Below are 15,732 nucleotides of genomic sequence, written 5' to 3' on the forward strand. Positions count from 1 at the left end.
TTTTAACCCTTTACTTCCCTCTTTGGTTTGTGACACTTTAGACCAACCAATTTAACCTGTCTGTGTCTCTGTCGTAAGTCTTACAGGACACCTGTACTCCTGGGACCTCTCCCTGCAGGTTCTCTCATACGGCCTTGTCCCTTCTCTACCTCTGAAACCCCTCCCTGTGAGTTCCTTGTGCCCGAGCCAAGTGCCGTCTGTACGCATGGTCTAGCCCCTTGACGCTTCTCTAGCTATGCGGCTTTTTCAGCTCCGCTGCATAGGAATGTCCGAGAGTCAGTCCCCGGCCCCGCTATGTTTAAGCGTGGCTTGTCTGCAAATGCCTCTTATACCCACGTGGTTTTTCGCTCCGCTCCGTAGGAGATCCGAGAGTCTGTCCCCAGCCCCTCTACGTTAAGTGCGGGCTCTTTACATATACACCACTTTTGCACCTCTTTCCCAGTCCAAGATACTCAACTTACAACTTACGGCTGCTAGACGCGTAGCCCCTTAGCTACTGGGTGGTATTTAAAGAACGTACTCACCCACCTTTTGGCAACACGTCTCGCCACCGGTCACCAGTGAGTACCCTGCTGTCGCAGCGCCAAATTGTAAGAGGAATTTTCTCAGGGATCCCCTGGGGTGCTCTGTACTTGTTGAACCTCACTCAACCAATACATAGACTGCAAAAGACTGTATATAGTTAAAGAACGAAAAGGAATTTATTTGCTAATGCATTCATCAGGAGAGAGACACAGTCAATGAGGGTTGACTATCTTCTCTGACCTAATATTGCGAGGTAAAATTATTATATTTTGAACATTTCAATATCCCACCCAGTCTCGTCAATCAGACTGGAGGGCCCAATCACAATATTCAACGTTATTACCTTAGGCAATAACGTTGCCCCTGTCAACAGGAATAGGAGCTTATTGCCTGTGTAGGTTCCTTTCCCTTTACCTGGGAAACCTAACCCACATCATTACCAGTAACCAAGGCCATAGCGAACATCTGTGATTTTAATTGGTGAAAGGAGTCACTCTTCCGCTGGAACCAGGGCCTCCTTTATCAGCTTGAGAGACTGCTCCAGCCTTGCTACTCATTTACACCCTTAAATAGCAGGCCTATGATTAAACTTGCCTTTCACATATACAAAAACAGATAAGAGAAGCTGCCTTTCTATGCTCCATTGTATTAAAAGAATTCAGCCTGTCTACCGCTGTTTCCCATCATGCTGCATTCAGAATGAAGGTGGCCAAAGTGCACAATACATATATATTGAAAATACAGTTTAAGCTTGTAATATTTGGTTAATTTGTGGTTGTACAGTTTATAATACCATTGCAATTTATAATACCTTTGCATATTTTGTTCCAGGCACATTGTGAATTCTCACTATATATACTATATATATATTGTATATATATATATATATGGCATTTTATAATTACCTTAACCTAGTCTGCTTATTAAGGTAAACTAAAATGGAAGGGCTTCTTTACTATCCTCCATCAGCAAGCTAGGCCATTTCAAAGGGCATTTAAGAGTTAGCCAGATTGTTGTGGATCTGGAGTCAAATGTAGGCCAGACCAGGTAAGGATGGCAAATTTCCTACCCTAGAGGACATTAATGAACCAGATGCTTTCTTGATGACAATGATTACCATTAGACCTTTAATTCCAGATTTCTGTGGAGCTCAGACTTCACCATCTGTCATGGTGGGATCCAAACCTGGGTCTCCTGGATTACTCGTCCAGTACCACTATGCCATCATCTTGCCAAAATCAAAGTTGAGACCAGTTGTAGTATATGGCAAGAATTATTAGTGTGTCTATTTCCAAAAAGGAAACAGACCTTGGAGAATGATTCAGTGTATGATAAATCAAAGCTAAAGTAAGAAACCTAACCTGGGCAATGACGGTAGGACTAGAGGAGAAGAATAGACCGTTTATACATCTTAAATTAGTATAGCAAGTTAAGTCTCAAGTACTTTAAGATTCTGAATGAGCTTGACAAGGTGGAGATGGAAAGGATGTTTCCTCTTGTGGCTGCATCCAGAACGAGGAGTGCTGTTTTAAAATTAGAGGTTGCCCTTATAGGACAGAGATGAGAATATATATATTTTTTAAGGGTTGAGAGACTTTGGAGCTCTCTGCTCCGCATGGCGTGGAACCGGGTTCATTGAATATTTTTAAGGTGGGGTACTTTGCACCATCCCGGCCTAACCTGGACAGCCACCTTTACCAGGCGAATGGCGCCAATCATATAAACGTTTCAATGACAGATGAGAGCGTAAGCTCCACATATTAACTCACCCACTAACCAGTCTACTTATGCAACTAACATTTGCAGCAATAGTCTCTGGTGCTCCAGACCCTCCAGAACTCTCAAAAACACTTCTTACAAATTTATTGAACTCCACATGGTAACAAGGATCCCTGTCCCCACTTTTTTCACATGGGCTCGCCTGATGCTCCTTGAGGACCTGTTGGGCCTGTGCTCCAGTGCTTACTTGAGGTTCCAAGACCTTGACGTTTTTGTGAAGACCTTTTGGTTTCTGCGTCAACCTTATGGACGTATTGAATTGACACCAATAACAATAACACTTTCATACCTTGTGAGGCAGTGTTCCAAAGTGTCTCAACCCTCAGAGAAAAGAAAATCTCCTTATCTCTGTCCTAAAGGGCAACCCCTAATTTTAAAACAGTTCCCCTAGTTCTGGATGCACCCACAAGAGGAAACATCCTTTCCACCTGCACCTTGTCAAGATCATTCAGAATGTTATATACTTCAATCAAGTCACCCCTCATTCTTCTAAACTCTAGTGGAAACAAGTCCAGCCTGTCCAACCTTTACTCATAAGATAACCTGTATCAATCTAGAAAGCCTCTGATCTGCTTCCAACACATTTACATCCTTTCGTAAATAAGGAGACCAAAACGGCACACCCTGTTTGAGATGTCTCACCAATTCCCTGTAAGCATAACATCCTTACTTTTATGTTCAGTTCCACTTGTAATAAAATATAGCATTTCATTAGCCTTCTTGATTATGTGCTATATCTGCATTTTGTGACTTGTGTACTAGAACACCTAGATCCTTCTACACCTCTGAATTCTGCAGTTGTTCTCCATTTATGTAATACTCTGCTTTTTTATTCTTCCTGCCAAAGTGAACAACTTCACCTTTTCCCACATTATATTCCATCTGCCAGACTTCTGCCAACTCACTCAACCTATCTATAATCTGTCTGCAAGCTCCTTATGTCATCTTCATAAAATACTAAAATTAAGGGAAAATGTAGAATATGTGAGAAAACTAACAAGACATATAAAATAGATAGCAAAAGTCTATATAAAAAGGGAAAGAGTAGCTAAAGTAAGTGTTGGTCCCTTGGAGGATCAGACTGGGGAATCAATAATGGGAAACCAGGAAATGGCAGAGACTTTGAATAAGTATTTTGTATCTGTCTTCATAGTGGAAGACACAAAAGCATCCCAAGAGTAATTGAAAAGCAAGGGGCAAAAGGGAGTGCACCACAAAACAATCAGTTGAGAAAAATACTCTGAAAACTCATGGATCAAAAGCTGATAAGCCCCTTGGACCTGATGGTCTGCATTCTAGTATTTGAAGGAAGTCACTGCAGAGATAGTGGATGCATTGGTTGTAATCTTCCAAAATTCTCTAGATTCTGGAAAGGTGCTAGCAGATTGAAAAACCACATATATGATGCCATATTTAAGAGGGAGGGAGATAGAATGTAAGAAGCTATAGGCCAGTTAATCTAACATCTTTTTAAGGAGGTAGTAAGTCGCTGGACATTTAGGAAACCATATTACAATCAGGCAGAGTGAGCATGGAAATTGTGTTTGACTAATTTAGTGGCATTCTTTGAAGATGTAACAAGCAGGTGAATAAAGGGGAACTAGTAGCTGTAGTACATTTGGATTTCAAAAAGGCATTCATGAGGTGCTGCAAGGTAAGAATTCATGATGTTGGGGATGGTACATTAGCATGGATAGATGATTGGTCAACTAACCTGAAAAAGAGAGTTGGGATACATGGGTAATTTTCAGGTCAGAAAACTTAACTAGTGAAGTGCGCAGGTATCAGTGCTGGCACCTCAACTATTTGCAGTCTAGATGAATGACTTGAATGAAGAGACTGACTGTATTATGCTCAAATTTGCTGAGGATACAAAGAAATGCAAGTTATAAGTAGAACATAGAACATTACAGCGCAGTACAGGCCCTTCGGCCCTCCGACCAGTGAAACCAATCTAAAGCCCATCTAATCTAACCTACACTATTCCAATATCATCCATATGTTTATCCAATGACCATTTAAATGCCCTTAATGTTGGCGAGTCCACTACTGTTGCAGGCAGGGAATTCCACGTCCTTACTACTATCTGAGTAAAGAACCTATCTCTGACATCTGTCCTATATCTATCACCCCTCAATTTAAAGCTATGTCCTCTTGTGCTAGCTATCACATTCGAGGAAAAAGGCTCTCACTATCCACCCTATCTAATCCTCTGATCATCTTGTATGCCTCTATTAAGTCACCTCTTAACCTTCTCTCTAACGAAAACAACCTCAAGTCCCTCAGCCTTTCCTCATAAGACCTTCCCACCATACCAGGCAACATCCTGGTAAATCTCCTCTACACCCTTTCCAATGCATCCACATCCTTCCTATAATGCGGAGACCAGAACTGTACGCAATACTCCAAGTGCAGCCGCACCAGAGTTTTGTACAGCTGCAACATGACCTCATGGCTCCGAAACTAGTAGGCTACAAAGAACCTGCATGGGGACATAGGTTAAGTGAGTGAACAAATATTTGGCTGATGGAGTATGAAATGGTCTATTTTTGGCAGGAAGAATAGTGAAGCAGAATATTATTTAATTAGAGTATGCTGCTATCCAGAGGAATCTGGGTGCCCTTGTATATGAATGACAAAAAAGTTAACATACAGATACAGCAAGTCATGAGGAAGGTATATTGAATGTTGGCCTTTTTCAAAGGGAATGAAGTAGAAAAGTAGAAAAGTCTTGCTTCAAATGTACAAGGCACTGGTGAGGCTGCACAGTTTTGGCTCCAACATAGGGAGGAATATCTTTGTATTCAAGCACTTCAGAGAAGATTTATTAGGCGAATTGAGGAAAGGTTGAACCTCTATCTATTGGAATTAAGTAGAATGAGAGGTGATCTTATTGAAACATATATGATTCTGCGGGCATTTGACAGGATAAGTGCTGAAAGGATGTTTCCCCATGTGAGGAAAGCTAGAACTAGCCGGCACAGTTTAAAATTTAGAGGTCTCCCATTTAAAATGGCAATGAAGGATTTCTTCTCTGAGGGTCACCAGTCGTTGGAATTCTTTTATGACGTTTATTTATTAGTGTAACAAGTAGGCTTACATTTTACACTGCAATGAAGTTACTATGAAAAAACCCTAGTCGCCACACTCTGGTGCCTGTTCGGATACACTAAGGGAGAATTTAGCATGGTCAGTGCACGTAACCAACACAGCTTCTGACTGGGAGGAAACCGGAGGGGGGGGGGAACGCACGCACGCACGCACGCACTTGAATGGCCTACTCATATTTCTTATGATTAATTTATCTGCATAACTAAAGTTCTTCATTCCCGTAACCATTATCATAGATCTTTTTTGCATGCTGTCCAGTACCTTCATATCCTTCCTAAAGTGTGCTGTTCAAATGTGCTCACAATGCTCCAGTTGAGACCAAACCAGAATTTGATACTCTATGCCCCTAATTCCAAAACCCAGGATCCCATATGCCTTATTAACTGTTTTCTTAACCTTAACTGCCACCCTCTTCAATTTGTGCACTTTTCCCCTCAGTCCCTCTGTTCTTGCAAACCTTTTGAATTGTATTGTTTATTTTTTATTGCTTTTCCTCATTCTTCCTACCAAAATGTATCACTTCACACTTCTCTACATTAAATTTCATCTCACATGGCCTTTAACTTTGTTGACAAGCCTGTTAAGTAGCACTTTATCAAATGTCTTTTTGGGAGTCCATGTATACCACATTAGCCTTAACATTCATCTCCGTTACTTCATGAAAAACTCAATCAAATTAGATAAAACATTATTTGTCCTTAACAAATCTCTGCTGGCTTTCCTTAATTAATCCATGTTTGTCCAAATGGCTGTTAATATTGTGCCAGATTATTATTTCTAAAAGGTTGTCCACCAACAAGGACAAGCTAACTGGCCTGAGTTTATCATTACAGGTGAACAAAGGTGTAACATTTGCAATTTTCCAGTCCTCTGGCACTACCCCTGTTCTTAAGGAAACAAAACCTCTATGCCAGTTGTTGTATTGTTATTTTGTATCTTGAAATAATTCATTATTGTAATGTTACTCATTAAATATTGTAGTTCAGCCTGAAATATATGGTCTTGGCAGCTTTGGATTTTTCTGCCTGAGCATATATGGGGGAATCTCGTGCTATGTGAAGTACGACACACTGATAAAAAGATAGATGGTTACCCTGAAGTAATGTGCTTCCATTCAATGTATCGTAAGCCCATGGGCTGCATATGGCAGGTGCCTTTTGGAATAATTAAGACTGTGTTGGGAAAACTAATTGTAATGCAACATAGCACTGTCAAATCCATATGTAGGAGCAGACGTGATAAGATGGCTAATGATCACCTCTGCAAAGGTAATGATAATTGAGACTAGGGGCAGGATTCTCCGGCCGTGCATGCCCCCAAGTCCAGAAATTCCTGCCTGAACTCAACAGACCTTTAAGTGGTCTGCCGAATTTTCTGTCTTGCCTGCTGTGATTCCCACAGGTGGCGAGGCGGGAGAATTTCGGCCTGGGCCTTAGTCAGGACAACAATCAGACCCTGGGGAACATGCATAAAAAATGTAAATGGCCTTGAGCCTAATCCTGCAAAATTAATCAATCAGGAGTACATCCTTGTAACAGGTAGACCTCCAGCATTACCAAAGATGCATTGGCATGTTAAGTTAACAGAAATCCCATCACTATTGTTACTTGGAGTGGACATTTATTTGAATAACTGATGTTTGTTTCGCATGATTAGGATTCAGAATGAATGCTTCATCCTGGCCAATGTTTTTATTGAGAACTCTAAATGGAGCAGAAATGGCCCCGGCATCCATATTTAAGAAGGTAAGAAATGTCCTTTTTAAAATATGTAACAAAAAGTGCTGGAAATTTCTGATGCCTAGTGCCTGATTATTAATTGGAAATTTAAAATAAAATTGAAGTTTGCTCATTGACTGTCAAACATCCCCTCAAATAATTAGGCAGCATATTTTAATGTTAGGTGATGGCTGTCTTAAATGTTTCTGTTCATGTAAATGAAATGGGAGGATGTTTCCTTTCATAGAATCCCTACATTGCAGAAAGAGGCCGTTCGGCCCATCGAATCTGCACCGACGATCCGACAGAGCATCCCATCGAGGCCCATCTCCCCCACCCTAATCTTGTAACCCATCTATTTACCCCACTACTCTCCCTAACCTACACATCTTTAGACTTTCCTTTAGGTATAATCAAAACGACATGTAAAGTTTTTCTTCAAAATATCAATGACGTTACTTATAACATCGAAAAATTAAATAAGAAAATCCTTAAGGGAAAGCAGACTGCTTCAGTTGGAAGACTTTTATAAATAGAGGTAGACATTTAATGCAGCACTAAAGCGATACTGCTTTGATGGAGCTGCTGTCTTGACTGAGACATTAAACTTTGTTTGCTTTTAGAGGTGGATATAGAAGCCAATATTTTGAGAACAAGGCGTTCCCACGTGCCCTGGCCAACAGCTTATAACCCCTCCCCCATACACCCTCACTAACATCAGCATAAAACAGATTATCTGGTCGTTTGTCATTTTGAAGCACCTATTGCATTAACATGCCTACATAATAAAAATGGCACTTCAAAAGTAATGCATCGGTTATAAAGAACCTTTTGGGATATGATGAAGCCCTGTATAAATGCACTATGTACAACTATGTACATGATCTGTGCAAAAAATAAATATTATAGCTATGGCAAGACGTATGCAAAAACGTTGAAGGATAACCCTTCCCTGTATTTTTGCATATGATGAATAAATTGGCGTTTAAACACTTCAGACAATAAACAGAAAATCTTCATTTATTGTGCAATAATAGCATATTAATCTACTAATTTACACACCAGTAATCTGTACCAGGTTGAAAGCTTTGAAAAGGACGGTTTCTAAAATTAAATGGCATTTTCTGTTGCTGTGGCATATTGACAATTATTATTTTCAGTTTGAGTTGTTCAAAAAACTTAGTGGTTTAGAATATTAATGCTCATCTACAAAATGTCTTTAATTGTTTAAAATAATGCTAGATGATAGACTAAGATCAGATGTTTCCCAATGAACAAGTGACTTTAAATGTGTGATCAGTCTGGTAACTGACAGGACACTGACAAAACCTCTCCCAAATTTAAATAACAGACATAAATCTTAAAATCAGCAATTTGGCCCAGGTGACACTTGGGGAAGAATTCAATATCACACCACTGGAAGAGTGATGTTCATTTGTATAAGCTGCTAATGTCAGCTGTTAATCTACTGAACGTTCCATACTTTATTTAATTGACAACCTTCCTTATCTCCCAATTCATTCCTGGTTACATATCTTCCATCTTGATTTAAAATTTAAATGAATCCTGGTACTATTTAGGACCAGGTATCTCTCTTTCTCTTCTATCTTGCACTTGGGTATGAACATGCTTGAATGCTTTTTCACACATTTTGGATTTCATAGGAATTATTTGGTAAGGCTCCATTACATCATGTAGCATTGCTAGCTGTGGACACAAATCAAAGATATGATTGTAACGTAGTCTTCATTTTATTTTTGACTCAAGCTTTCTGGAAACAAGGCTTCGCTCTGGTAGGGAAGCCTCAGAGAATTACACTTTGTTTTTCATCAGATACTGAGATTCTTTTAAATATTGACATGTTTTTAACTGTCGCATGTCACATTTACCAAATCTGTTAGGGCAGAATTATTTGCTGAGTAAATGAAAACCCTTTAAGATCATCAAGTGGTGATCTATAAGTTTTTTTTTTCAAAACTTAGTGCATCGTTTGTGCATTAAACATATACCTGCAAGCATTCTACATTGGAAAATATCAATTTATGTATCCACAAATGCTGAATTATAGATGCAATGTATAAGCCATATTAGTTCCTTTCAGTAAACACTGGATTCAGTTTTTTTTAAGTTAAAAGTTATAACATTTGGTTTGTGTTGCATGTTAAATTCATGCTTATATTTGAAAAAGAAAAAGCTCATATTTCTCTCCTATTTGAGGAACCTCCAAGCCCACAGCAAAACCATTTCAAAGTTGGGATGAAACTAGAAGCAGTTGATCGAAAAAATCCTCATCTGATTTGTCCAGCAACCATTAGTGAAGTAAAAGCAGATGACATTTTCATCACATTTGATGGGTGGAGAGGTGCATTCGACTACTGGTGCAGATATGATTCTCGCGATATCTTTCCGGTGGGATGGTGTGGTATGACAGGAGATGGCCTTCAACCACCTGGAAATAGAGGTAAGTTTTTCAAATGGATTGTCTTTTATGGAAGCTTTGACATGTCAAAGTGGACTTAGTCAGGTCAATTGTTCAGTCAAACTCTTCAAAATGAACATTGCATAATATCTTGCATTGAAGCTTTGGATTTGTGTTGATTAAAGCACTCATTTTTATATTTCTACTTCCTTCATTTTCATTTTCTTCAAACAAAGTTTGTTGAAGTATGCATTGCAATCATTGTTTAACATCCTGCCTTTTTTATTTCTGCTTGAATTGTTGCCCCACTGCTTCACTGATTTGATAATATAGACCATTATGTAATGATCAGGTGAGAAGGAGTCAAATGGCTCCACTTTTTCTTCTCCTGATTTGACCGTAACAGTTTTTAAAATCAGATAAAGTTGCCAATTCCATGAGTGTTTAATCTCTTTCAAGGTGTAATTTTGCAGACAGGTTGCATCCATATCAATAGTATGTAGAAGGTGCAATGATACAAATGTGCAGCCAGCTTTGATCCCAAGTCACTGGAATGTATTTTAATCAATCTTTAAAAATTAATTAAGGGTTCTAACCAGTGAACTCAGAAAAACCCTTTTGATATAAATCCTGACTTTGCAAAAAATGTATAGTTATTCTTCAGAGTAGAATAAGAATTAAATTCCAAGAAATGAACTGGTTTTACTATATTGAAAACAATCAAAAGAAAATTATTCTCTAATAAGTATTATATCGTTGTTCTGCATAGATCTGTGTATATTGCTGAAAAATACATGTTATCAACATTTTTCGTCTTTTACTCATCAGGACAGTCACAAGAATTTTTTTTTTGTACTTTTCCAATTCAATCAAATCAAGTCCAATTCAGAGTCTCAACAAGTTGAGACATTTCCGATCCAAGCTGACAAGACAGGGCCTTCACACCTGTCTTGGGCCTGATCTACATGAGCCAAGCTGATTGGAGGAGGGGGAGGATTCCTCCTCCAAGGCTTGATCTCATTTGCATCTTAGCCAAAAGGCCGAGATGTCGCTTTTAAAAATTGCTTCATATGAATATGAAGCTTAAATGTAACCCAATGACCCCAACCAAGTGCAGCATCCGATCCATACCACACTTGATCTTAGCCAAAAAGCCGAGAAGCGATAGGACAGTCACAAGAATACCAGTGTCAGGGGAAGCAACAACTTTATATTGTATTAAGTGCTGATTGATTGATTGGTAGTGGCATTGCGATGGAGGATGCACCACTTAATAGTGACTGACAGTTAACTGCCAAACATTGTTTGAAAATTTAAACTAGGCAGCTTGACTCTGGTCAAGGCCTTGCCCTGAGGAATAAGCCAGCAAATGATTAACCACTTATTTTATTTAGCTCAAACAGGCACAATGTGTGTTCATGTACTTTCTGCCTGCAAAGAACAGGTTCCTGTGTTAATATGTTTAGTTTCCAGTACATGCAAATGTGCCACACTGTGAGCCCGACTGACAATCTTAAATTGGTTGTCAGTGTAATTTTCAGAACGCCTAAGATTATTTAGCAAATGTTGTCCAATTGCAGAATCGTATCTAATGGATGGACACTGAAACATAGAAACCCTACAGTACAGAAAGAAGCCATTTGGCCCATCGAGTCTGCACTGACCACAAACCCACCTATCCCCATATCCCTACACACTTGCCCACTAATCCCTCCAACCTACACATCTCAGGACACTAAGGGCAATTTTTTTTAGCATGGCCAATCAACATAACCCGCACATCTTTGGACTGTGGGAGGAAACCGGAGCACCTGGAGGAAACCCACGCAGACACGAGGAGAATGTGCAAACTCCTCACAGACAATGACCCAAGCTGGGAATCGAACCCAGGTCCCTGGAGCTGTGAAGAATGTTTTGAGTTTTGAAAGAACTGGATTTTTGGGATAGGGTCTGTGTTTGCCTGTAGTGAACACGGTAAGAAGTCTCACAACACCAGGTTAAAGTCCAACAGGTTTATTTGGTAGCAAATACCATAAGCTTTTGGAGCACTGCTCCTTCGTCAGATGGAGTGGAAATGTGCTCTCAAACAGTGCAAACAGACAAAATCAAGTTGCAGAATACTGATTAGAATGCGAATCCTACAGCCAGCCAGGTCTTAAAGGTACAGACAATGTGGGTGGAGGGAGCATTCAACACAGGTTAAAGAGATGTGTATTGTCTCCAGACAGAACAGCTAGTGAGATTCTACAAGCCCAGGAGGCAAGCTGTGGGGATTACTGATAATGTGACATAAATCCAACATCCCGGTTTAGGCCGTCCTCATGTGTGCGGAACTTGGCTATCAGTTTCTGCTCAGCGACCCTGCGCTGTCGTGTGTCGTGAAGGCCGCCTTGGAGAACGCTTACCTGAAGATCCAAGGCTGAATGCCCGTGACTGCTGAAGTGCTCCCCCACAGGAAGAGAACAGTCTTGCCTGGTGATTGTCGAGCAGTGTTCATTCATCCGTTGTCGTAGTGTCTGCATGGTTTCCCCAATGTACCATGCCTCGGGACATCCTTTCCTGCAGCATATCAGGTAGACAATGTTGGCCGAGTTGCAAGAGTAGGTACCGTGTACCTGGTAGATGGTGTTCTCACGTGAGATGATGGCATCCGTGTCGATGATCCGGCACGTCTTGCAGAGGTTGCTGTGGCAGGGTTGTGTGGTGTCGTGGTCACTGTTCTCCTGAAGGCTGGGTAGTTTGCTGCGGACAATGGTCTGTTTGAGGTTGTGTGGTTGTTTGAAGGCAAGAAGTGGGGGTGTGGGGATGGCCTTGGCGAGATGTTCGTCTTCATCAATGACATGTTGAAGGCTCCGGAGGAGATGCCGTAGCTTCTCCGCTCCGGGGAAGTACTGGACGACGAAGGGTACTCTGTCCACCGTGTCCCGTGTTTGTCTTCTGAGTAGGTCGGTGCGGTTTTTCGCTATGGCGCGTCGGAACTGTTGATCGATGAGTCGAGCGCCATATCCTGTTCTTATGAGGGCATCTTTCAGCGTCTGGAGGTGTCTGTTGCGATCCTCCTCATCTGTGCAGATCCTGTGTATTCGGAGGGCTTGTCTGTAGGAGATGGCTTCTTTAACGTGTTTAGGGTGGATGCTGGAGAAGTGGAGCATCATGAGGTTATCCGTGGGCTTGCGGTACAGTGAGGTGCTGAGGTGACCGTCCTTAATGGAGATGCGTGTGTCCAAGAATGCAACCGATTCCGGAGAGTAGTCCATGGTGAGTCTGATGGTGGGATGGAACTTGTTGATGTCATCATATAGTTGTTTCAGTGATTGCTCACCATGACTCCAAAGGAAGAAAATATCATCGATGTATCTAGTGTATAGCATCGATTGAAGGTCCTGTGCATGAAGATGTTGGCATATTGAGGTGCGAATTTGGTCCCCATGGCTGTTCCGTGCGTCTGGATGAAGAACTGGTTGTTGAAGGTGAAGACATTGTGGTCCAGGATGAAGCGGATGAGTTGTAAAATTGCATCTGGAAACTGGCAGTTGACGGCATTGAGTACTGAGGCCGTTGCAGCAATGCCATCATTGTGAGGGATGCTAATACACATTTCTTTAACCTGTGTTTAATGTTCCCTCCACCCACATTGTCTGTACCTTTAAGACCTGGCTGGCTGTAGGATTCGCATTCTAATCAGTATTCTGCAACTTGATTTTGTCTGTTTGCACTGTTTGAGAGCACATTTCCACTCCATCTGACGAAGGAGCAGTGCTCCGAAAGCTTATGGTATTTGCTACCAAATAAACCTGTTGGACTTTAACCTGGTGTTGTGAGACTTCTTACCGTGTTCACCCCAGTCCAATGCCGACATCTCCACATCATGACTTTGCCTGTAGTGAGCAGCGGAAGGGACATGCTGTTTGGTAGGATCCACCAGTCTTTGAGATGTACATCCCGCATACCTAGCATCACACCGCTACCACATCTACCACATTACTCATTTGTGTGATGGGCAAAACGTCTTTGTGGCTTGATGGCAGCATTCTTTTAGTGGCGAATACTACTCAAATTACTACTACATAATAGCAGTGTGTAACAACAAGATTCACCTATTGCTCAAATTTTTGAGATACTTTTCCCTTCCAGGGCAATCGGAGGTAGACTGTGCACTTTTCAGGGCTGAAAATGACAGCCTTTAGCCCGGTCATGAGTTTGCATGATGTACAGCACAAAATGATCTGATCAAGGTAACTATTATCCTGCAGGATGTCCTTGATGTTGCAGCATCAAAATTGCCTGAAATGTGATTAAATACATAGAAGTTATTAATTACAGTAGCCAACAACCAACTACTGATAAAGAAATGGTATCTAGAAAAAAATCAGAAGATGCTCATGATTTGTTTTTGCTAACTTGAAGTTATACTGTTAATAGTAAAATTTCTAATGCAATAAGCAAAGAAAATTTAAACTACAGAATAATTAAACTTGTGCTGCACTTAAAAATCTTTGCAAGAACATTGCTTTGTCCGGGCTTTGTCACACACTGGAGCATCTAACCCCAATATCATCCAATACACCATTACAAAATTAGGGTTGTGATGACCCTAATTTTTTGGAGAGTCTGCCAGTGTCTGCAAGGCAGATTAAGACCTGGACTCAAAAAGATCCAATCTTGTCTATAAGGTATGTGATCCTACATGGTGGGTTCTGAGGACAACCTTCTGAAGAAATGAAGCCCTCCCTAGTGTTATAAAACAGAAGTTGATCCTCCTCCACCTCTCGGAACTAAAACCGAAACACCCAAGGCGAGTACCTCACCTTACAATCCGTAAAAAGTGTGTATGAAGTGGTGTGACAGGCTTTTCAGCAACTTCTAGCCGTTAAATATGAAATAAATCCCTGACACTCACTTTAAAATCAACACGTAACAATTTATTTATCTAACAGTGAATAAATTAACTAAAATATTAATAAATCCGTTCTAACTAACCCCGAATAAAACAAGATTCTAATGGAATGCTGTTCAAACAAATACAATTCCCACTCATTAACAAAAATATAGAATTTAGTCACTCTCTGAATTACAACCAGGTTTTGTGTCTTCTGGAATATTCTGGGCCTTCTCTGTTGATTCTTCTGTCTGGATCTTTCTTCTTTGGTACCTTTGCTCTCTATATGGTGCTTTGAGCTGAGAGCTGTGGCTATTATCCCTACCAGATGGCAGTTGGTCTCTGTTTTTTTTTGTCCCACTGTCTGTTATGCCTGTGACGACATATATCAATATTTCCCACAACAGGATTGGTCCTAGGTTGTCAAAACCATCAGATTTTTAAATTTAATAGGTTCTTGATATCTGAGTGTCTGATTCATATTTATTGGCTGAATTCAAAAAATTCAAAAGCCTGTTGTCTTGGTAACACTGCTGCTTGGCCTTTCGGTACAGATGTTTCAGTTTGGGGGCTCTCAATGTACTTGCATTTTTTTAAAAACTCTCAGCGCAGAAAAAGCACCACCTTTTAAAGGGACCATGCAATGCTTTCCCCCTAGTATTTTACAATTTTACAAACACCAATCTACAATTACTTTGCAACACTAGCTAAGGAAGACGAGTTCATTGTTGAAGATGGGATCATTCTCTGAGGGTCCCAAATAGTTGACCTGCTCCAGGGTAGCGCCTGCTATTATCAGAACTACATAATGGCCACCCTGGAGTATCAAAGATGAAAATACTTGCCAGGAGCTACGTCTGGTGGCCCAGCCTCAACTCCGATTTGGTTAAGCAGTGTGACTTGCGCCAAGAGAGTCAAAAACTCCCTCCTTTAGCCTCCCCACATCCATGGGAGTGGCCTAGCAGGCCATGGGAATGCGTAAATGTGGACTTTGGAGGTGCAGCACATGGCCGCCATGATCTCTCGCGTTACGATTGAGAAAATGGGGCAGCACAGTGGTTAGCACTGCTGCCTCACAGCTCCAGAGACCTGGGTTCAATTCCCAGCTTGGGTCACTGTCTGTGTGGAGTCTGCACATTCTCCCTGTGTCTGCATGGAGTTTAATCCGGATAAATGCGAAGTGATGCATTTTGGAAGAAATAATGTAGGGAGGAGTTATACAATAAATGGCAGAGTCATCAGGAGTATAGAAACACAGAGGGACCTAGGTGTGCAAGTCCACAAATCCTTGAAGGTGGCAA

The 15,732-nt window shown here is 40.9% G+C and overlaps 1 protein-coding gene across 8 annotated transcripts in view; it reads left to right on the plus strand.

Moving 5' to 3' along the window:
- Window positions 1-15,732, plus strand: part of LOC144506358 (sex comb on midleg-like protein 2) — a 216,951-nt gene that overhangs the window by 124,049 nt on the left and 77,170 nt on the right. For all 8 annotated transcript variants that reach the window (XM_078232360.1, XM_078232365.1, XM_078232362.1 and 5 more), the window contains exons 6-7: window positions 7,072-7,160; window positions 9,351-9,594. In XM_078232360.1, coding sequence (XP_078088486.1) covers window positions 7,072-7,160; window positions 9,351-9,594 — 333 coding nt within the window. The remainder of the gene's footprint in view (window positions 1-7,071; window positions 7,161-9,350; window positions 9,595-15,732) is intronic.

Source organism: Mustelus asterias, chromosome 17 (genome assembly GCF_964213995.1).
Source record: "Mustelus asterias chromosome 17, sMusAst1.hap1.1, whole genome shotgun sequence".
NCBI classification, from domain to species: domain Eukaryota; kingdom Metazoa; phylum Chordata; class Chondrichthyes; order Carcharhiniformes; family Triakidae; genus Mustelus; species Mustelus asterias.